The 24,453-nt window shown below is 46.0% G+C and overlaps 1 protein-coding gene across 1 annotated transcript in view; it reads right to left on the reverse strand.

The window, feature by feature from the left end:
• LOC126413181 (furin-like protease 1, isoforms 1/1-X/2) overlaps positions 1 to 24,453 on the reverse strand; it is a 232,847-nt gene that overhangs the window by 103,574 nt on the left and 104,820 nt on the right. The window contains exon 2 of the mRNA XM_050083077.1: positions 7,859 to 7,999. Within this exon, the coding sequence (XP_049939034.1) occupies positions 7,859 to 7,999 (141 nt within the window). The remainder of the gene's footprint in view (positions 1 to 7,858; positions 8,000 to 24,453) is intronic.

The raw sequence follows: 24,453 nt of genomic DNA on the forward strand, positions 1-24,453 counted from the left end.
GTAGCATAACAGCGTGTCTATAACAGCTCCCACTGATGAAGGCACAACGATGCTTGAATAAGTCTGTGTGGAAAAGGGAAGAAGAAGGTTTGATGCCATGCGGCCGTCAGAGTCAGACACCATATTTATCTCGTAATCATGGGGAAAAAGCCTTACGACATGAACTTCCAAAATGGTTCAAATGGCTCTGAGCACTATGGTGGGACTTAACTTCTGAGGTCATCAGTCCCCTAGAACTTAGAACTACTTATACCTAACTAAACTAAGGATATCACACACATCCATGCCCGAGGTAGGATTCGAACCTGCGACCGTACCGGTCGCGCGGTTCCAGACCGTACTGCATAGAATCGCTCGGCCACACCAGCCGGCAGGAACTTACAAATTCAGCAAGATTATTACTGAAGAATTCTCCACGCACTACAGACAAACAATATAAAATGCGAGACACTGAAATTACAGGCTGTAGCGTCTAGAACCGCTCGGCCACCCCTGCCGGCGTTACACTGCTAATATACCAAAAAAAAATATTCAATATGTTGTATTTTTCAAAATATTTTCATAGAAGACATGGAAAGGCAAAGGAAAGTATGAGATTGCAGATCAACTTCCGGGAAAATATTCTAATTACAACGCCTATATGGAGTCCGTAAATAACTTTCCAAGAAGGAGTTGCACCTGCAGCGTCCGATCGAACAGGTAGGTCGAGAACTTCATCGAAATTATTTTTATTCTATCGTCAAATGCAGTGAAATATTTACATCTCTGTGTTGCGTTTCCAGGTTGTCAGTACCAATCGGCTTCTAACGGAACTCTGGACCATCCAGTGCAAAACTGGTTCTCGCGAAACGACAGAATACGAACAAAGTAACCAACTCATGTACAGCCCAACCTGCTATAGCCCCCTTGGAAAATTATTACCAACAGTCCACGTGTGCCTACAAGAAAATACTGACCCTCCTGGACAGAAGATCCAAAAGTACGTGGCAACATATAGGTATGTCGCCATTACTTAACAAACTCTGAGACACAACAACCTTATATAAAAAAATTTTACTGATGTGATGAAACCCTATATGCAGGACAACAAATTTCTTCTGTTAACTACCTCGGAGGAAGAGCAAACAAATCCGTAATTGTACATTGAAGTTGCAAGATAAAAAAATGATTGCCATAGTGCAGTATTTATCTGATTCGCAACAAATCCACTCTGCTACTACGATGTCTATTTTTCAGATTACTTAAAGAGTTTCATCAAGTTGCTTCAAAACTCCTCTTATCTCATCGACAGATGACAAGAAATTAAACCCCGCAAAGATCGCATCATAACTGATTCCATTGTACATCACCAGACATCCTGTCCAATATTTGGCGAAATGATGCATTACGCGCAAATTGCTGCCAAACCGTGCAACGTGAGAGAAACTAATGTAAACCAATTTTGTCTCTCTTTAGAATCTTTAGAACAACTGTCTAATTGTAAAAAAGCACCGTTTATAACGTGTGCAAGATGTCGAGAAAATTACTACTTCCCCCGTTTTTACGATGGAATATCACCCCGACGCGTGCAAATCATAAATTGTAAAATAGTGCATGTAATTTCACATATGAATTTCGCATGCACGCCCTACAATGATTTCCTGGAAACATGTTTGTAAACCCAAATTTTCCCATGCCTTCCCTTTTCATGTCGTTCATGAAAATATTAATACGTACAATGCGTTAAGCATTATTTAGATTATTTACAGTGTAAGGAACGTAAAATTTGAAAATAAAACATTTCCACCTAGCTATTCCACTTACGACGCTACGAATACCGTTCTGTCATCCTTCCGTTGCGCCACCCGTGCCTGAAAGCCGTGCTAACGTAATTAATTGGCTCGTGCCGCGCCCGACCTGCGCGAAAGTGCATCTGGAACTTCCATTTGCACGACTTTTATTTCTGGACAAGCGCTGCATTTACTAAAAGTCTGGACGCAGTCGGTGATGACGAGGAAGCGCGGCCCCCTTGTCAGTGCAGGGTCGTACCATTCAAGTGAATTCGCGTGTGCTGGCTTACTTGCTCGCTTCTCTTTGCATAACAAGGGCGCCGCCACTCATCCCCGCGTTTTCGCAAAATGCGGGCGACATTTGACATTCGCCGCAGCGGCGGCCGCAGCAGCTTTCGGCTGGAGCAGTTGCGCTTCCAGTTAACCTGACAAAAAGCAGCCGACACGACGCGAAGCGACGCGATGGCAGCGCCAGCTGTTGCCAGTCATCCGAACAGCCGGCGCCGCGAGCGAATGGGCGGGAACAGCAGGAGAGCGCCGTCTTTTGAACAAACAGCGATATTCTGCAAAAATTCCCCTTCTGTAATACTCCAACCCGGACTGTGTAGTGTGCATTCTTTATATTTTTAACCTGAAATTTCTGGCTCTAGACTACCAACAAACTGTGTCAGTTCCAATATCTCTTATTTCCTTCCTTAGTCCTTTCATTTAGCTTCATTTTCTACTTTTGTAGACGATTTAATTACACGTAACGTTTCAATAATTTCATTTCATTAAGCCGAGAGATGTGTGTCATGCAGCACGACCCTTATTGACATTTTCCATTTACATAAACATTCCCGAAACCAGGAAATAGTATTTGGCGCTAATACTTTCCCTCGCATTATCATTTCTCCATTTACTGATCTGTTGTCGAATGGTGAATGGAAGAATGATTGTCAGTAAGCTCTAATTTCTTAATTTAGTCGTCATAGTCAGAATGTCGCCCCACTCTTTTTAGAATGTGCGGTTTACGAACGTTACCGGTAAACTTTTCTTTTATCCATAACGCCTATCTTGTCACGTCTACGAATTTATTTTGCATAGCATCATCGTAACGCTCTCCGGTGTACTAAACGAACTCTTTACAAAAGGCGCAGCTATTCGTTGTATTTTCTTTATCTCTTCCGTTAATCCAATATGGGAAATACTTAAAGACCCACCAGCAGAATGTTTTGGGGTACTTCCCACGTAGACGATAATATCTGCTTACCATTCGTGCAATGAATCTCAACCTGCTGTTTGTACAGCTACACTGAAGCGCCAAAGATACTGGTACAGGCACGCGTATTCAAATACAGAGGTATGTAAACAGGCAGAGTACGGCGCTGCAGCCGGCAACGGCGATATAAGACATCTGGCACAGTTATTACATCGGTTACTGCTGTTACAATGACAAGTTATCAAGATTTAAGTCGGTCCGAACGTCGTGTTATATTCGGGACACGAGCGATGGGACAAAGTATCACCGAGGTAGCGATGAAGTGGGGAATTCCCCGTACGACCATTCCACGAGTATTCCGTGATTATCAGGAATCCATTAAAACATTAAATCTCCGACATCGGTGCGGCCGGAAAAAGATCCTGCAAGAACGGGACCAACGACGACTGAAGAGAATGCTTCAAAGTGACAGGAGTGCAACACTTCGCCGGCCGTTGTGGCCGAGCGGTTCTAGGCGCTTCAGTCTGGAACCGCGCAATTGCTACGGTCGCAGGTTCGAATCCTGTCTCGGGCATGGATGTGTGTGATGTTCTTAGGTTAGTTAGGTTTAAGTAGTTCTAAGTTCTAGGGGACTGATGATCTCAGATGTTAAGTCCCATAGTGCTCAGAGCCATTTGAATTTTTTTGCAACACTACCTCAAACTGCTGCTGATTTCAATGCTGGGCCATCAACAAGTGTCAGCATGCGAGCCTTTCAACGAAACATCACCAATATGGTCTTTCGGAGCTATCAACACCGAAATTGGGCTATTGATGACTGGAACCATGTTACCTGGTCGGAAGGTCTCGCTTCAAATTGTACCGAGCGGATCGGTATGTACTGGTATGGAGTCAACTTCATGAATCCATGGACCTTGCACGTCAGCAAGGGACTGTTCAAGCTTGTGGAGGCTCTGTGATGGTGTGAGGCGTGTGCAGTTGGGAATTATACGGGATCCCCTGAAACGTCTTGATACGACTCTGACAGGTGACACGTACGTAAGCATCCTGCCTGATCACCTGTATCCATTCATGCCCATTGTACATTCCGACGGACATGGACAGCCCGGCAAGATTCATGGTTTCAGTTCCCTCCAGCACTACTGCACACATTAACTGAGTCCATGCTACGTCGTGTTGCGGCACTCCTGCGTGCTCGTGAGGTCCAAGCACGGTATTAGGCAACTGTACAAGTTTCTTTGGCTCTTCAGTGTAGGATCCACTCTGCCCATGCTGGATGGGGAAGGGGCTGCAAATGTCTGGAAATTATTTGACTGGGTCACGACCTCCAGACGATATAACACATGAGGTTGCAACACATGCAAAATTTTTAAACCTGGAACATTCGTACGCTGGTGATAACGGAGATCGACCAGCTCGTGAGTTGCGAAAATTTAACACAGACGCTGCTGCCTTGAGTGAACATGGATGGGCTACCCATCTGGTCGTAGCTACACTTGGAGATTCGTTTGCCATCACAAAGGATCATGTTCTCCTTGACGAACTACTTCTGAATAATTAGAAGGCTCATTTTATACTCGACTCACTGTTAACAAATAAACTCCGATAGGATAAAATATTATTTTGGGGGGATCTCAATGGTAGTGTTAGTAAGGAGACTACGTTGTGGTCCGATACCACTTTAGAAAGAGGGAATAAGTAAGATCATTGTCAACGAAATTCTATTTCAATGCCTGGAACATGACCTTAGCATTATAAACACTGACTTCTTCCAGAAAGACAAGTTCAAAACAGCCTGGAAACACCCAAGGCGAAGCATTGGCACATGAGATTCCTGGACCAGAGCGATTTACTGGTCGCGGGAGTTTTGACTCGTGCTTATAGTTGTTGGACTGGTCATCGGTTGGTTATCCGTAATGACCTTACTTTTCCCTCCGAAACTAGACAGGCAGGAGTCAAACGAGGAAAAACGGTTGAAACAAAACCAAGTATTAACTCTCTTCGTCAAATCCCCAAACAAAACCTTTCCTAAAGCTACTGAAGAACAATGGCCGATTTCAGTAGATCTCTGAGCCTCTAAAGAGGCAGTTAGCTACACTTAGAGAAGATATCAATGCTGGTTTGATGGAACCTACTTTAAAATTAAAAGCCTTAGTGACAGGAAGAGGCAAGCTCGCATTCCCATACAGAAGGACACCAATTCAACCCCTTAAGAAACAATAATTCCTAACAGCCGAAGCTGACGTTCAAAGAATATCTCGGACCTGTGGATGAATGGTGCAAAACATAATCACTTGAAACGCAGAACATAGATGACACTAACAACACTCGGGCATTTTCCAGCGCCCCAACAACCAAGTATAGTGCAACCATCCAAGGCCTAAATTCCTTATGATTCACAGATGACACTAGACCTCTTGAGAGTTGTTCCTCTTGACAGTTGCTCCAACAACTACTATGTGAGGAGCATTTGCAGAAACTACTAAACAGGCACACGTACTTTGAGGAAAATTATTCAATACAATTTCTCAAAGACACACTCAGTATCAACTCTACGATGCTCCTTCCTTTCAGCAACTCGAAGATACCATACGTTAGCTGAAGAACAACAAAACAGCTGGTATAGATGGGATTCCTGCAGGGCTCTACAAGAAAGGAGAGTCTAAGCTCACAACACATGCACCTGCTTATAATCAAGATATGGGATACGGAAACCATTCCAGCTAACTTACTATATTCAAAATGCGGAATAAAGCCGACTGTGACAACTGCACTGGAATGTCCCTACTTTTTGCTCCTGGGAAAATCCGTGCCATAATTTTATCCAACCGCCTAATGCCCCTTGCTGAAGATACCCTGCCAGTAGACCACGAGAATGTGCTTTCATAGATCCCATCAAAACTCCCGATTCTCTTAGCCGTCAACTCTTTCGAGGGTCCTAGACTTAACGAGATCCACTCCTAAACGTATGCAAATACTTCGCCTGCTGAATGACGCCATTAACGTCACCAACTTCAGCAATTTTAGTAGTCCCAGAGGAGCTTCGAAAACGAATTGGAATTAATCAAGGATGTCTGATGCATTTATTTAATTTCAGTAGTTACTGGAACTTGACTATAATTCGATGAAGGAAACTCCCATCGAAGATTAAACAGTATACAGGACAAATGCGAGCTTCTTCGAACTTAGTAGTCCGAGCTACAGCGAAGGTAATGAGAACCTCTGTCATCAAACTCCAGAACGCAAATGATAATGTTGTTATGGCTAACTCAAGGAAGCCCTTCACCCAATTCTGAATGGATTCCATGAGGCACATATGAGCATCGGCTCATAAGTGCGTCATGCCTCATGATACCATTGGGAAAATTCAAATGTTATATCTTCGCAAAATACCATTACACACACCGATTCATAACTTTCAGTGGTGAAATGCTGAGCTCTTTTCTTGTTGTTTTGTAGTCTTCTATGGACTAAATGAGGTACTGACACTGAAATACACTATTGCATAAGATATGACAGCAAAGCCTGTAGGCGTACCCCTGACAGGACCTTTGAAAACCATAACTCCAGCGCAGTGATCAATCTCCTTGCCTATCAGAACACCATTATACGAACTCTTACTTATGGGTCTAACACCTAGCTAACCTACAGAAAGCATATGAAGCTTCTCGATAAATATCGTCAGCACTACGTCAGGTAAGTCCTGAAAGTGAAATTTCGAGGGTCTGGCCATATTAACCGAATTCCCAGCAGGCGTCTGCCAAAACAAATAATGTATTCCGGACTCAAATATGGGAATCGAAAACAACTATGGCAACTTAAACTGTACAAGGGCGTTCTGAAATCACACTTTAATAACTAGACGCTATCATTTGGGAAACGACTGATTCCGATCGTCCAACGTAGTTTCTGAATATTTATAAGAGCTCACAATATTTCGAACAACGTTGGCGAAGACTAAGATTGAACAAGTAGAATAGCAAAGTAGGGGAAGAAATGTCACGATAAAAAATCCGCAGCAGCCGGTGGCTCAAAAAATGGTTCTTAGCACTATGGGACTTAACTTCTGAGGGCATCAGTCCCCTTGAACTTAGAACTACTTAAACCTAACTAACCTAAGGACATCACAAACATCCATGCCCGAGGCAGGATTCGAACTTGCAACTGTAGCGGTCGCGCGGTTCCAGACTGTAGCGCCTAGAACCGCTCGGCCACTCCTGCCGGCGGACGTTAACTCACTCCAGTAAAAGGTGCGGTTCCAGGCTTGGTCTCTTCCATCTTATAAAGGAGAATGGCTCTCTGGGGAGATAAAAAATACTCGTTAGCGAGACAATGCCTACGATTATTATGAATATCTTGTTATGCACAGTGACAATCGCTGTTGTAAAAGTGGAACAATATTTGAGTTTCCAGAAAGAGATTTTCACTCTGCAGCGGAGTGTGCGCTGATATGAAACATCCTGGCAGATTAAAACTGTGTGCCGGACCGAGACTCGAATTCGGGACCTTTGCCTTTCGCAGGCAAGTGCTCATCATCTGAGCTACCCCAGCACGACTCACGCCCCGTCCTCACAGCTTTAATTCTGCCACTACCTCGTCTCCAAGTGATGAGCACTTGCCCGCGAAAGGCTAAGGTCGCGAGTTCGAGTCTTGGTCCGCCACACAGTTTTAATCTGCCAGGAAGTTTCAAGATTTGAGTTGTCAGTGGATGAAAAGTCGGCGAGACATTGGTACTATGCGTTTCCATTATCCCTTAGCGCTGAGCAGGGGTGGCAAATGAAGTGGGCTTAAGTGACAGCTTCTCGGCGTTCACAGCATGCTCAGACGTTTCAGACGCACAGCACGCAAACAATCCCAGAAGCAATGATAGACAATGTGACTGACTCACCAGGTACCACATCTGCTGCCAGCGTGGGTCGTTGAGCAGCACCGTCTGGCGGTAGTTGCGGCCGGGCCTCAGCTGCATCGACAGCGGCAGCAGGTCGCGCTTGGGCCGCGACAGCACCACCTGCTGCTTGGCCCACTTCACCTGCAACAAGCGGAGGGCGAGCGGTCAGCACTCGACGTAACGCTTAGCACGCATGTCTGTACCTTCAATTTTGATAGCGATATGACTTATGTTATCCACATCCCGTTAGGTGAATACTGGGATGGTCCCCAAGTTCTGCCTCAATTACACGACTCACTGACGTTTGAAAACGTTCGTACTATTTCATGACTTACACTAGACGTATACTGCTGCGGTACACTACTTCCGTCCTGGGGGGTTCGGGATGGCGGCAGAACCGGCATCTGGCCACCCTCTGCAATTAACACTGTCAAATCCGTCATAACAAAGCCGACCCCGCGTTGGAGCGGGACAAAGGCCAGAGAACGAAACGAAACGAAATAGCGATATGACGTATCATCTAAACAATAAAAAAAAATTAAAAAAACTCATCTGGCTAGGTTTTGGGGGAAAGAAGGAGGAGGAATGACAAAATAATCCAAATCGATCCGTATTAGGCCGAATGCATCGTTTTCGGCGTTTCTACACTCACTAATGTTAGTCATACAACACTGCGTTCCTATGGGTTTGTTTGGGATGGGGCGACATAAAAATAAGATTCGATTCCATGGTATTTTTTTGTTTTGGTTTTCGGGCGCAAAACTGCTATGGTCATTAGCGCCGGGTCTGTGACTTAGGAAACGGTAAAAAACGAAAATGGAAACCAGCAGCAATGGAAACGAAACTCAAAAAATTGGAGAAACTAAAAGCAGAAGGAAAGCTTAAAAATCCACTACAGAAAGGGATTGGTTGTCCCCAAAAAGAGCTTCAAATGACTGACGTCATCTCACTGGCACTAATAAACTCGAGAACGCGATCGGCCGAGCGCGTGTCATCTGCTAAAATGGACGATATATCAGGCGATAGCTGTAGACGGGCGCGTAACGGAGTAAATTAGGGGCACTCATTGAGAAGGTGTCTTACTGTCCACAGCTGAGAGCAGTGGGGACAGAGTGGGGGAGGATCACCGCTTAAAAGATGTCGATGGCTAAAGAGACAGTGCTCTATCCGGAGTCTAGTTAAAATAACCTCCTCCCGACGACGAGTTCGGGAGGAAGAAGTCCAAGCACAGGGAAGAGCTTTCACGTCCCGCAATTTATTATGGGGAAGTGTCGACCAATGTGCGTGCCATAAAAGAACAACACGACGACATAAAACACTCCGTAGATCGGCGAAGGGAATTGATCGAATAGCTGGCCGAAGAAGAGAAAAATGGTTCAAATGGCTCTGAGCACTATTGGACGCAACTGCTGTGGTCATAAGTCCCCTAGAACTTAGAACTACTTAAACCTAACTAACCTAAGGACATCACACACATCCATGCCCGAGGCAGGATTCGAACCGGCGACCGTAGCGGTCGTGCGGTTCCAGACTGTAGCGCCTTTAACCGCTCGGCCACTCCGGCCGGCCCCGAAGAAGAGAAACTGCAGCCTTGGCCGTTATATCGGCCGCCTCAATTCCACAAATATCAACGTGTCCTGGGAGCCAGAGGAACGCCACCGAGACGCCCCCCAAGTGGAGCAAGCGCAGGCAGTCCTGAATCCGGTGGACCAGAGGGTGGACAGGGTAGAGAGCTTGGAGACTGAGGAGAGAGCTGAGAGAATCTGAGCAGATAACATACTGTATCCGCTGATGGCGGCGGATGTATTGGACAGCCTGGAGAACAGCGTAAAGCTCCGCAGTATAAACCGAACACTGGTCGGGAAGCCGAAATCGATTTGGGGTGTGGCAAATGGCTCTGAACACTATGGGACTTAACATCTATCTTCATCAGTCCCCTAGAACTTAGAACTACTTAAACCTAACTAACTTAAGGACATCACACAACACCCAGTCATCACGAGGCACAGAAAATCGCTGACCCCGCCGGGAATCGAACTCGGGAACCCGGGCGCGCGAAGCGAGAACGCTACCGCACGACCACGAGCTGCGGACGATTTGGGGTGTCGCCAACAATAAAGGCACTCCCTACAACTAACGATGTTTTCGAGCCATCAGTGTAAATAAATGTGGTTTCCTTCATTTGTGCACACAGAGCAGCAAATGCCCGACGATAAACAAGTGAAGGGGTACCATCCTTGGGAAATTGACAAATGTCACGGAGCAGGCAGATCCGGGGACGGAGCCAAGGCGGCGCTGTACCCCAAGTTGTCAAGAAGGTTTTAGGAAAGCGGAAGGAAAGAGAATGGAGCAGTTGACCGAAGCGGACTCCCGGTGGTAGTAGGGAGGAAGGGCGGCCTGCATACCCTACATCCAAGGAGGCGTCGAAAAAAATGTCATGGGCCTGATTAGCAGGCGTGGAAGACAGATGGCTAGCATAACGACTCAGAAGGACTGCTCGCCGACTGGACAGCGGAGATTCAGCAGTCTCAGCATAAAGGCTTTCCACAGGGCTGGTGTAAAAAGCTCCAGACACTAAACGTAATCCACGGTGGTGGATAGAGTCGAGACGACGAAGAATAGACGGCCGAGCAGAGGAGTAAACTATGCTTCCATAGTCCAATTTCGAGGGCACTAAGGAGCGATAGAGGCGGAGAAGGACCACTCGGTCCGCTCCCCAGCAGGTACCATTCAGGACACGGAGGGTGTTGAGGGATCGCAGACACCGAGCCGAAAGATACGAAATATAGGTGGACCAGCACAGTTTTCTGTCAAACATAAGACCCAAGAATTTAGCGATGTCCGACAACGGAAAGTTGACAGGTCCTAGATGTAAGGAGGGTGGAAGAAACTCCTGACGACGCCAAAAATTAACACAAACGGTCTTTCTGGGAGATAAGCGGAAGCCGGTTTCGATGCTCCAAGAGTGGAGGCAATCGAGACATCCTTGAAGACGTCGTTCAAGAAGGCTGGTCCGTTGAGAGCTGTAGTAGATCGCAAAATCGTCCACAAAGAGGAGCCTGAGACATCGGGAAGGAGACAGTCCATAATTGGATTTATGGCAATGGCAAACAGTACAACACTTAGCACGGAGCCCTGGGGTACCCCGTTTTCTTGGGAGAAAGTACGGGAGAGAGTGGTGTTCACCCGCACTCTAAATGTGCGCTCTGCCATAAATTCGCGAAGAAAAAGTGGCAGCCGACCTCGAAAGCCCCAAGAGAACAGTGTGCGGAGGATGCCTGTCCTCCACCAGGTATCGTATGCTCTCTCCAGATCAAAAAATATTGCTACTGTTTGGCGTTTCCGGAGAAAATTGTTCATGATGTAAGTGGAGAGAGAAACAAGATGGTCAACTGCAGAACGATGCTTTCGGAAACCGCATTGGGCAGGTGTTAAAAGACTGCGGGACTCCAGCCACCAAGCTAAACGGAAATTCACCATACGCTCCAAAACCTTACATACACTACCCGTGAGAGAAATGGGGCGATAGCTAGAGGGGAGATGTTTGTCCTTTCCAGGTTTCGGAACAGGAACGACGATAGCTTCCCGCCATCGTCTGGGAAAAGTACTGTCGGTCCAAATTCGATTATAAAGGCGAAGGAGGTAACGCAGACATGGTATGATAAATGCAGCAACATTTGGATGTGGATACCATCCGGTCCTGGGGCGGAGGAGCGAGAAGAAGAGAGTGCATGTTGGAGTTCCTGCATGGAGAAAACAGTATTATAGCTTTCGCGATTTTGAGAGGAGAATGCAAGTGGTTGCACTTCCGCTGCACGTTTCTTCGGGAGAAACGCTGGGGGGGGGGGGGGGGGGGAGGGTAATTTGAAGAGCTCGAAATCTCAGCAAAGTGTTGACCCAATGAGTTAGAAATTGCGACGGGGTCCACTAACGTATCATGCGCGACAGTGAGCCCAGAGACCGGGGAGAAACTAGGCGCGCCAGATAACCGTCGAATCCGAGTCCAAACTTCCGAGGAGGGAGTGAAGGTGTTAAATGAGCTAGTAAAGGATTTCCAGCATCCCTTCTTGCTATCGCGGATGACGCGACGGCATCGTGCACGGGACTGCTTATAGCGGATACAGTTGGCCAAAGTAGGATGGTGGCGGAAAACACGAAGAGCACGTCGCCGCTCACGTATTGCGTCACGGTATGCCTCGTTCCACCAAGGAACTGGGGGGGCGCTGGGGCAATTCGGAGGTGCGTGGTATTGAACGTTCCGCAGCTATAAGAATAACGTCTGTAATATGAGTGACCTCATCGTCGACGCTAGGAAAGTGACGGTCATCGAATGTCGCTAGAGACGAAAAAAGTGTCCAATCGGCTTGCGCAAACTTCCAGCGTCTCGGGCGCATATAAGGCAGTTGTGGCTGCAATCGAAGGGCACATGGAAAGTGGTCACTCGAGTGTGTATCAGCAAGAACGAACCATTCGAAGCGCCGAGCTAGCGGAACAGTACCGACCGAAAGGTCCAAATGAGAGAAATTTGTCGTGGAGGCAGACAAAAATGTAGGGTCCCCAGTGTTGAGGCAAACAAGATCCGCTTGGTGAAAGACGTCTAGCAATAGTGAGCCACGCGGACATGCATGTGGAGATCCCCAAAGCGGGTGGTGGGCATTGAAGTCCCCAACCAGCAAATAGGGGGGTGGAAGCTGACCAAGAAGATGAAGGAGATCAGCTCGTGCCATTGATGTGGACGATGGAATGTATACAGTACAAAGAGAGAAGGTGTATCCAGAAAGGGAATGACGGACAGCGACTGCTTGGAAGGAAGTGTTTAAGGGGATTGGGTGATAATGGAGAGTATTATGGAGAAGAATCATGAGTCCTCCATGTGTTGGAGTGCCTTCAGCAGAGGGGAGATCAAATCGGACTGACTGAAAATAGGGGAAGACAAAGCGGTCGTGGGGACGCAGCTTTGTTTCCTGAAGACAGAAGATGACCGGCGAGTAGGATGGTAGGAGGATCGTCAATTCATCCCGATTGCCTCGAATGCCGCGGATATTCCAATGGATAATGGACATAGGGCGGACAGAAAATGGAAGAATGTGACCAAGATTGCCGTCAACTCAACGACTGCTCAAAGCTTGCGACCGACAGCGTGGAACGGCACTCAGCCGAAGGCAAAAGATCCTGATCTATAGGTTGTTCAGGAGCAGCTCCTGCCACCAGCGGTCGGCCGGTTGATCAGCCGCCAGCAGTGCGCCTCGGCGACACAGAAGACGGCCGAGGGCGGTTACCGCCAGGTGGTGCTGTAGATGAGACACGCCGTGGTGGAGAAGGAGAGGAACTGGGTTTCTTATTAGCTTTCTTGGAAACATGATGTTTAGATGAAGGAGGAACCGATGGTTGTGAAGTTGGGGTGCGTAAAAAATCTTCACGAGTATGCTCTTTTTTGGAAGTCCGGGTGTCTGACTTTTGGGATCGAGATTTAGCAGAACCCGATGAAGGGTGAGCCATAGATTGAGCAGGCAAAAGTGGGGAGGTTGAACGGGCGATCTTTGCGCTGACCGATCTGACGACCGTGTCACTAAAGGTGAGATCACAAATCTGCGTGGCCGCCTCCTTTGTTGGCCGAGGAGAGGCAAGGACAGTGCTGTATTTTCCTGTCTGAGGCACAGTGGGCTTTCGGCCTGCGAATAATTTTCGAGCAGCAAAGGTCGACACCTTTTCTTTCACTCTGATTTCCTGAATGAGCTTTTCGTCTTTAAAAATGGGGCAATCTCGAGAGGAAGCAGCGTGGTCACCCATACAGTTGATGCAACGAGGGGATGGAGGTGGACAAGCATCCTCATGGGCATCCTTGACACACGTAACACATTTGGCTGGGTTGGAACAGGACTCGCTGGTGTGATTGAACCGCTGGCACCGATAGCAACGCATAGGGTTTGGGACGTAGGGGCGAACGGAAATTATCTCATAGCCCGGTTTTATTTTCGATGGGAGTTTGTCAAATGTCAAGAAGACAGTACAGGTTGGAACGATGTTCGTGTCAACCCTTTTCATAACTCTATGAACAGTCGTTACGCCCTGGTCAGACAGGTAGTGCTGAATTTCTTCGTCAGGCAATCCGTCGAGGGAGCGTGTATAAACGACTCCACGTGAGGAATTTAAAGTGCGGTGCGCTTCAACCCGGACAGGGAAGGTGTGGAGCAGTGAAGTACACAGCAATTTTTGTGCCTGGAGAGCACTGACTGTTTCTAACAACAAGGTCCCATTCCGTAATCTGGAACAAGACTTCACAGGACCTGCAATTGCGTCGACACCTTTCTGAATAATGAAAGGGTTAACCGTGGAGAAGTCGTGACCTTCGTCAGACCGAGAAACAACAAGGAACTGTGGCAACGATGGAAGAACTGTCTGTGGCTGAGATTGAGTGAACTTACGCTTGTGAGCAGACATAGTGGAAGATGAGGAAACCATTGCGGAAGAATCCCCCATGATTACCGGCGCCTCTGATGGCGCGCTCCTCCCTTGTTGGGGCCCTCTCTGAGGGCACTCCCGCCTTAGGTGATTGTTCACACCTCAGGTCACACCTCCCGACAAACGGACGGAGGGACCAATCGGCACTTTCGGAAGGTATCAGCTCGGGTAATCACCCCTCCTTGGGCCTGGCCGTTACAAGGGGGTACGCACGTGTCCTACCTGTCTACCCGGGGCGGGGAATTACGCGTTACCCCGTCACCGGCTACGCACGAAGATGCGTGGGTTGGCATTCAGACACGCACAGGGAGGAAGAAAGAGAAAGGGAAAAACAAAGAAAGGGAAAGGAAAGAAGACAGGTCTCAAACGCCGCAGCGGAGAAAAGGGTAAAGAGAAGAGGTAAGGAAAAGAGAAGGACAAAGGAAGGATGAAGACATACAAGCAGAGAAGGCAAAGAATGTGCCTATGTCCGGAGACGGACGCTCGTAAATGTAACGCAAACCATACTCCCAGAGGGGGAGGAAGGGAATGAAAGAGCCAGAGGTGAGGGGTGTGGGGGCGAAGATGGGGGATAGGGAAGGATGTGGAAAAGGAAGGTATGCAGCCCGGAAAGGAAAGAGGGCCACATTAGCTCGGGGTCCCATGCTCACTACGCAGGTATCCACAAAAGAGTTGTGGACCCCCTGGGGGGCAATTCCTTGGTGTGCCATGGTTGGTGACATTTAATCTATTGTGGTGGTGGTGGTGGTCGTCGTCGTCGTCATTGTGGTTGTTGTTTGGAAGGGAAACGGTTGTTATGTGAGTTATAACTGTTGAATATATGTAACAAATACCACCTAACACGATACATACATCGCCGACCATCTACAAGACCAGTAAACTGTAAGCCATGTGCAACATAGATAGCCCCATAAGGATGGTCGTCGGAAGATCGTGCCATTGTAAAAAATTTAAAATGCCTGAAGCAAGGACAGGGTTAAAGTCTCATAGACGATGAGGCCATTACAGACGAAGATGGAAAGCATGGAGGAGAAAATCTACAGCTTCCTTTACAAAAGAAATATCCTGGCGTTTGCTGTAAGCAACTTTGGGGAACCACAGAAAGCTCATATGTTTGGCAATATGGAGAACTGAACCACTGTAAATGATTGGTATTAGTATAATGGTCAAAGGCTCTCGGTATTGCTAGCTGACTGGTGACTATTTCTGCCTAATATCAGAATAAGGGTTCATAAAGGAAATGGGGTGACAAGATAGATAGCTGGCCCCGGCAACGGAAACACTGGTAATCACTGATGACTGTATGTTTAGAGTCAACTGGGTCTGCAGAATAGCTTTGTTCATTTGGATTCTTAAAACGGATGTGCTGTGTGTATTTCGTTCAAATTGGCCAACCCGAACACATCGGAAAATCTCTTGTTGCAAATGAGTTATCTTGCTTTATGACGAGTGTCGGCTGCGTTGCTCATGTGTGAGAACCAAGCGCCCGACCGGGACTCAATGATGACACCGGTCATCTTCGTGCAGTGCGAGTCCTATGGTCTCAGCAAGAGTAGCGAAACCAACCACACAGCCAACTTTTGACTCTCGACTTTCTTCTTTCCGTCCAAACTCTCTTCCTCTTGCAGCCCCACCCCCCGTTTCACGTGCTATTGCAGGTGAGCCTCCGAATAATCTGGGGATAGTGGCCAAGCGGTTCTAGCGCTTCACTCGAGGCGAATCCTGCCTCGGGCATGGATGTGAGTGAGGTCTTTGGGCTATTCACGGTAAATGATGACAGCCACAGCAGTTGCAGGATAAAGATTTATTAAAATTCTTGACCATGGTTTCGGTATATATAAATATACCTTCATCAGAAGTAAAATACCTAAAATTACATCCTGCAATGGAGATTAATAAAACAATGGTGCCAAAGGCGTCGTCAGCAGTTGAAACATCATCTCCATTTATACAACATGATTATGGACAGAGGGTGGATGCGAACACAGCTTAGCATCAGTACTTCGCCTATGAACTGTCGCTACGAGAGTGTCTAAGTTCGAGGGAACTGATGACCTCAGATATTAAGTCCCACAGTGCTCAGAACCATTTGAATCCGGGGGTTTGGAGGTGGAGAAGGAGCGAGTGAAAAGAGGAGAAGGAGATGAGGGCGGAGGAGAGGAACCCTTGACGAGCTGAAATTCTTTCCCCGAATAACTAAATTCGTTACTTTTTGTTTTGAAAGGGTCCGCCTGCTGCTGTAATCTACTGAAGGGATTGGTTGAATGATGTAGTTGACGGATGGCAACCCAGGGTACAAACCTGGTCAAGTGCGGGAATTTCCATGCTTTAACGTATGAAAAGTACTTTAAAGAGTGGTGTGATACAAGTGTGCATAGATTCAGTTCCACAAACAAGTGAACGCCATAATTTTAAATGTAACGCTGCAGCTACATCTCTGGCAGTGGTCTCGACCTGTACACAATGCACTTTTTCGCAGTCCATAGATAGACAGTGAGAGAGTTCAATGTTTTGTTTTGTCAGTTGAAGTTTCGCTATTTGCACTTGTTACAGCCAATTTAAACCGTGAAAAAATGTGCAATATTTATCAATAATGCTTTCTGAGGTCCGTTATGAAGCTATTTGGTTCGAACATGGAAAACTGGGTGCTTCAAGAGCATAATGATCCGAAACATCACAGTCGTCTCTGTACAGGGAGGAAACGAGACAATGGGGTGTCCACGATGGATTGGCCTGCAATGTCTCCGGATCCCAATTCGATCGAAAATGTAAGATAGTATATTAGGATGAAGCTTAAAGGAAAGCCAATATATACTTTGAAGCAGCCGTCACATCATCAAGACGATATGGAGATCGTTACCGTGAGAATACGCAGAAAATCTCTTGAAAATCATGCCAAAAAGGTGCCAAGCTATAATCGATGATGGCGGTGATTGGATTAACTATTACGTAATTCAGCAATTAGTAATAACATTTATTTTCCTGTAAACATATATTTATAATAGTGTCTTTCATCTCATACAGATAACGGCGTACACTTTCTTGAGGAACTGACTTTAGCTCTCAGCCACGACTAGGGAGTTGAGTGGCTTGTCATTGAAGGCGCATAACAGACTGTCTATCAAGTATGCTACGAACACCAAAGAAGATTATGAACTACCAACGCTGAAATGTGTATGAAACGTAAAAAATAAAAAAAAATCAGAACTGTTACATCATTATTGCTGTAATGTTCTAACAGCGCATCGAAGGTTCAGTGTGAATAATTTCTGTTGGAGTGTTATTGGCCTCAGTACGTAAATCTCCATCACTTTACGTCACTTCTCATAAAGATAGGAGCCACTGTTGAGGTTTACACCCCAAAGAAAAGCAGTAAAATTTCAGGGACTAAACAGCGAGGAAAAGATTATTAATTAACGAAAGACTTCAAATATTTAAGGAATACATCTCCTGTGTTTTATAAAAAATTAACGTACTGCAAAAAGCGTTACGTACTTACTAGCGTAACGAATTGACCTCTCGTAGCATTAAATGGTAAAGATTATAAAGCCATTAGCAGCACAGTAATAGGCTCTTGTGTACAAAACAAGTTTTCATTTAAGCTCCCAGGATACTAAATGTATGGCACATTCATAATCATCATCTTGGACAGTTTCCAGCCACTGACTGGGTCTGTCGGGAACACAAGCCTCTCCATCGTGTTCTGTCTTTCCACCATTCCCCCTCTTCCACCTTCGTCCAGTTCTCTCCTCTTCTCATCACACATTCCTTCACTCCCTTCACCCATCTATCTCTTGGTCTTCCTCTGGGCCTCTTCCCCTCCAGTTGCAGATCAAACATCCTCTTTGGAATTCTTCCCTCATCCATTCTCTTCATGTGTCCATACCACTCCAGTCTTGATTTTTCTATCCTGTCCTGTACTGGTTCCTCCTTTAGTCTTTCCCTCACATACAAATTTCGCAATCTGTCTCGTCTTGTTACACCCAACCTGCTCCTCTGGAACTTCATTTCACTAGCCTGTATTCTACTTTTGTCGCTTTTGTGCATTACCCATGTCTCACTTCTGTATGTCAATATGGGGACAAAGTAGGTTCGGTATATAATTCCCTTGGATTTCTGTGGCACCTCCTTGCTCCAAATAAGCCCCCTAATGCATTTGTAGAACTGCCCTGCTTTTCTGCACCTTTCATTTATTTCCATTGCGTTTCCCCCCTTACTTTCAATCACGCTTCCCAGGTACTTGAAGTTCTCTACCACTTGTAGTTTTTCCCCTCCACAAGTTATATCCACATTTGGCCTATTCTTCTTCCTTGTTGTGACGATTATTTCACTTTTTTTTTGCAGAGAAATGCATTCCATATTGTGCTGCCGTTGCCTCCCATGCATCTAACTGCTCTTGCACCTCCTTCACGCAATTTCCCCATAACATCAGGTCATCGGCAAAAAGCACTGCTTTCATTTTATGATCTCCAATTGCATCTGATACTTGCTGTAGGATTTCATCCATAACAATAATAAACAATAAAGGCGAAAGTGCACTTCCCTGTCGCAGCCCATTTTCCAGCTTGAACCATGCAGTACGTTCCCTCCCCACTTTCACACAACTCTCACTTCCCTCATACATTTTTCTGACTTTTCGTGTTATCTCTTCATCTATCCCTTTTGCGTTCAGCACATCCCAGAGCTTGTCCCTACAGATACTGTCATACGCCTTCTCAATATCCAAAAAGGCCATGATTAAGTCCTTTCCGTACTCATAGTGCCTTTCCTGCAGTTGCCTTACCGCAAATATGAGGTCCGTTGTTGATCTTCCCGGTCTGAAACCGTACTGCTCCTCTTGCAGTCTACTTTCAATACTGCTTCTTATTCTCTTCTCCAGCATCTTTTCATAGATTTTTCCACAGTGGCATAGCAGGGTGATTCCTCTGTAGTTCTCACATCTCCTTTTATCCCCTTTCTTGAAGATCGGGACTATAATTCCTTTCTTCCAATCCTTAGGAATTCTGTTCTCCTTCCACACCATCCTCAGCACTCTGTATAGCCACTGGGTTCCTACTTCTCCTGCTGCTCGTATCATATCCACTGTTACTTCGTCCCAACCTGGTGCCTTGCCCCCTTTCATCCTCTTTATGGCTTATTCCACTTCATTCCAAGTTAGATCATCAATTTCCCCACTATTATAATCGTCTGCTGCCTTAGGCTCTCCATCGCTGTTAGTTACCCGCTTGGCGGCATTCAACAGATCTTCAAAGTACTCCTTCCAAATCTTTTTGAGCTCATGCATTTCCTCCACAACTCTTCCATTATTATCCATGATCCTCAGGCACTCGCTTCTATCGTTCCTCTTATTTCTTACCATGGTGTAAAGTACTTTTTTGTTCCCTTCACTGTCCTCTTCTAACATTCTTGTCCATTTTTCCATCCACTTCTTCTTCTCCGCCCTTACTATGGTCTGTGCCGCTTTCTTGCTTTCCTTATATTTTACCCTAGCTTCCTCTGTTCGGGTCTGGAACCATTCTCTGAAGGCTTTGTTCTTTCGAAGTACTGCCTCTTTACATATGTTGTTCCACCATGGGGTTTCCCTACTTCTCCTCTTTGTGCTAGTTCTTCCGCACACAGTCTCAGCTGCCTCAACTAGAGCCCTCTTAAAATCGCCCCATTCTTCTTCCACTGTTCTCTGATCTTCCTTTGGCAGCTTCTTCCTGATCAGTGTCTGGTACTGGGTCCTCCGTTCATCCTCTTTCAGCATCCATGTCTTCAACCTTTTCTCCTGTATATCTGTTGCCCTCCTATCTTTTTTCTCTCTCAGGGTGCCTACCAACAGCCGATGGTCACTGTCTAAGGCCTCAGATGGTATGACCTTAACATCTGTGAGGCTGCTCATCATCTGCCTATCCACTAGTACATAGTCACCTACTGAAGTTTGGGACCAGTCCCCACTGTACCAAGTTATTTTGTGACTACTCCACTTCTTGTACCAGGAATTTGCGATCGCCAGCCCATTCCTCTTGCAGAATTCCAGCAACAATTTTCCTTCTCTATTTCGGTTCCCCCAGCCCTCTGGTCCCATTATCTCCTCGAATCCTTTCCTGTCTGTGCCAACATGTGCATTGAGGTCCCCTATTATAATCTGATTTCCTCCATTTAGCTGCTTTTGCACGTCATCTTCAAATTCCTCCTTCTCCTCCTTTTTTGTACACCCCACCCGTGGGGCATATGCTTGGATGATTTCAATGCTTTTTCCTTTCACCCGTACTCTGGCTTTTATCATTCGATCATTGATACCTTCCACCTCCTCCTGCAGACCCTCTCTGACCACTATTGCCACTCCATTTCTTCCCCTCTCATTCCCTATCCAGTACAGCTTACATCCTTTACTTAGTGGTTTTTCACCAACTCCTCTCCACCTAGTCTCAGCAAGTCCCAAGATGTCCAATTTCCTCCTTTCCATCATTTCTACAATTTCTTCTAACTTCCCAGTTAGAGTCCTTACGTTTAAGGTGCCCAGCCGTAAACCATCTCGTAATCCTATTCCATTGCTTGGTCGGTTTCCTTTAAATCCGTTCCGTGATCCGAGGCATGTTCCCTTTTTAAAAGCAGTTGATTTATCCACTACTGGCTTGCTAGGCCTATCGCAGCTTCACCAGAGCCCCGTTAGCCGTCACGTTTCAGGGTTCCCGTAGAGCCTTCTCAGCTACCGTAGCGGTCCTGGGGCACACGAAGTCCCCGCTGTACATCGCCCCTAAAGGCAATCCCCTACTTTGTGCCGTTGCCCATCTCCCACGACTTGGACGAGGGGTTGGACTTATAAAATAAATGCAAATAATCCCGTGTGTCTACAATGTAATTTACTACGTCAGTAAGCACGTGCAGCAAAGAAGTACGTAGAATAATAACGTTACAAACAGTGGACGTGACTTTCATAACGCTATCAGAGACACAAGAAAGGCGAAATGAGACAACGAGAGAGTCATTGTTTGTACAGCATTGCAGAATAAGCACAAATATAAAGTATGAAATTCCTTATTCGTGGTACTGCGCATAAAAAAACACTTGAGACTGTTGACGAGCAGATAAATTCTCTGTCAGTGAATTGTAAAAGGCAGAACACAGCTGTTGGTCGCTGCTGTTCGTAGTTTCCTGAACTGCGACCTATCTGGAGACCGAAAATCTCCACCGTAGGAATCGACAAGTTTTTCGAAACCTGCGATCTTGTGAGTCGCTGCTCGGTCTGGTCCCTCACTGGACTAAGAAAACAGCGGATGGGTCATCCAGGTAGGTACAGTGTTCCTCGACTTCTGGGAGTTGTTCGATTCAGAACCGATTAGTCGTCTAGTGGATAAAGTACAGCCTCACCGAACATTGTTGTCTTGCAAATGTCCCCATCTGTTGACTCATGGATCGAGACGTGGCTGCACGATCCGTTACAGCCATGCGAATAAGATGCCTGTCATCTCGACTGCTAGTGACACGAGGCCGTTGGGATCGAACACGGCGTTCCGTATTACCCTCCTGAACCCACCGATTTCATATTCTGCTCACAGTCATTGGATCTCGACCAACGCGAGCAGCAATGTCGCTATACGATAAACCGCAATCGCGGTAGGCTACAATCCGACCTTTATCAATGTCGGAAACGTGATGGTACGCATTTCCCCTCCTACACGAGGTATCACAACAACGTTTCACCAGGCAACGCCGGTCAACTGTTGTTTGTGTATGAGAAATCGGTGGAAACTTTCCTCATGTCAGCACGTTGTAGGTGTCGCCACCGGCGCCAACCTTGTGTGAACGCTCTGAAAAGCTAATCTTTTGCATATGGCAGCATCTTTTTCCTGTCGGTTAAATTTGGCGTCTGTGGCACGTCATCTTCGTGATGTAGCAATTTTAACGGCAAGTAGTGTATGTGCACGGAACGACCCGACATGGATCGAATAAATAATACTGACTGATATTCATTGGAAGAATCTTCAGAAATGTTATCCATCCACAAACGAGGTATTTGGCAAAACTCCTGTTCCCCCAATAATTACATATTGGCCGTCAATCTGGGGTCCGTACCAGAAAGAACGGATCGACGAAGCAGAGTAGAGCCAAACAAAATCAGAACTTAACGTCACAGTTTCATTTATAAGCGCGAAAGCTTCACGGAGAGGCTCCAGTGGCAGACGCTGTAAGAGATGTTTCCTGCATCACATTGTGGGTTACAGTCGAAGTTCGAGAGCGTACTTTGCAAGGAGAGTTAACTGATGTACTGCTTCATCCCACATGTGTCTCGAGGAAACACTGTAAAGGTAAAATCAGAGAGATACGAGCTCGCACCTTGGCTTATCAGCAATCATAGTTCCTACAAGCCATTCAGGACTGTCAGAGAAAAAGATGGCGGGGGGGGGGGGATCGGGGGTTGACAGAGGCCCACAAACTACCCTCCGCGACCTACACTGTAAATTGGCTTGCAGAGTATAGATGTAGATGAGGGTATGTTAAAACAGCTCAGCAGTTAACAACACTCAAAAAGCGACTGGAGTGCTGTAAACGATACAGTGTGTCGTGAAGAACTTTCCATCGGGTATTTGGTGACGTTTTCTGGTCACCTGTTCCGTCATTTTTTGACATGCTTCGTACGTAGGTTTAGCTACTAGGTTACTCTTATACTGTCCATTTGGCACTTATGCAGTTTAGGGGTACATGCGCTGATCACGAGAACAGTACCTATTTTTGAAGGAAACGCGTATTTCTGAAGACCTAAGCATATATAAGCACTGAATACCAAAAATTGTTTGTTTCATATCTGATGCGCTCATCACCAAAAAAGTACTTATTTTCTTTCTACAGTCCCTGCCAACGGAGCGGCGCCAAATTTCGCCATCTTTACCTGTAGTTTTCTCCAGCTTCATCTTGTTGTATCCAACACAATTCCCATTTTCACACACCATACCGTTCTTCAAAAGAACTTGTTCCCTAGCCCATTGTATATAGCTTTGGGTGTTCTCCATAACATGGTTTATATCTTCCATTACAAAGTCACTCAAATCTGGAAAATGTCTCGACATTTTGGCACACACAGTAATATGCGATACTTCAAAACAGATAGCCTCAACAGAAAAATATAGGTTGTTTGGTGCACTGATCAAGATACATAACTGTGAGCAACAGGGACATATACCACATGCAACAATATGCAAAGCCAGCAATAGCTATCATGGTTAGGATGTATGAAACAAAGCATTACCTATGGGTAAAGAACTCTGTGAAGAAACATATTAAAGTGTCTGCAGCACACTGGCAGAGCAATATGAATAATTTGGTGAAAGCAGACAGTTAACTGAACTTTTTTTGCATCCATATGAAAATAAGTATTTTTTTGGTATTCTGTGCATATATATATGCTTATATCTTCAGAAATACGCTTTTCCTTCAAAAATAGATACTTTTCTCGTGATCAGTGCATGTAACCCCTAAACTGCATAAGTGCCGTCCATTTATCATTGTAATAATTTATTTTGCATTGATCCATAGTGCTGTGTGTTTTGGTTGTGAAACAAATGACGTTGCAGATTTTCTTGCGTCAATTGCGCTTATGTCACAATGGACAGTCGAAAAATTCCATACAAAATGAGTTTGTTTCTTTATAGCATTGTATCTTAAAATCAGAGACCGATGAAACAAATGGTACTCTTGTAATCCGCTTCATTAACATTATCCAATAGGTCACTAATTCTTTAAAGCCTTCAGTGGCCGCATTTCTGTTGACCCGTCTGTCAGTTTCTTGTCGATTCAAACGTTGTTTTCTGTCATGTTTGCTCGCCAACTAAGCAGCTTATACTGCTACTTAGGTTAAGTAGCTTAAACTTTTAACAAGACTGACAGTCTAGGACAACGGTAACTTCGTGCTGGGACGGCCAATTAATTAGCCAACTTCTGACACAACCAATATTTCCAATAGTGAGCAGAATTTCCGCTGATCCAAAGGCGTCCTTCACCCGTTCCCCCCTTCAAAAGGCACTCGCCAGCTTCTCGACTGGTTCGGTGTTGGCAACGTCTCCCGTCGTGCGCTTGATGTGGCTTTTCTCAATCTTTATTAGCAGTGTCGTCGTTTCACTTCCCTACAACGCTTTGCTTCAGATGTATGG

This window comes from Schistocerca serialis, chromosome 7 (assembly GCF_023864345.2).
Source record: "Schistocerca serialis cubense isolate TAMUIC-IGC-003099 chromosome 7, iqSchSeri2.2, whole genome shotgun sequence".
Lineage (NCBI taxonomy): Eukaryota > Metazoa > Arthropoda > Insecta > Orthoptera > Acrididae > Schistocerca > Schistocerca serialis.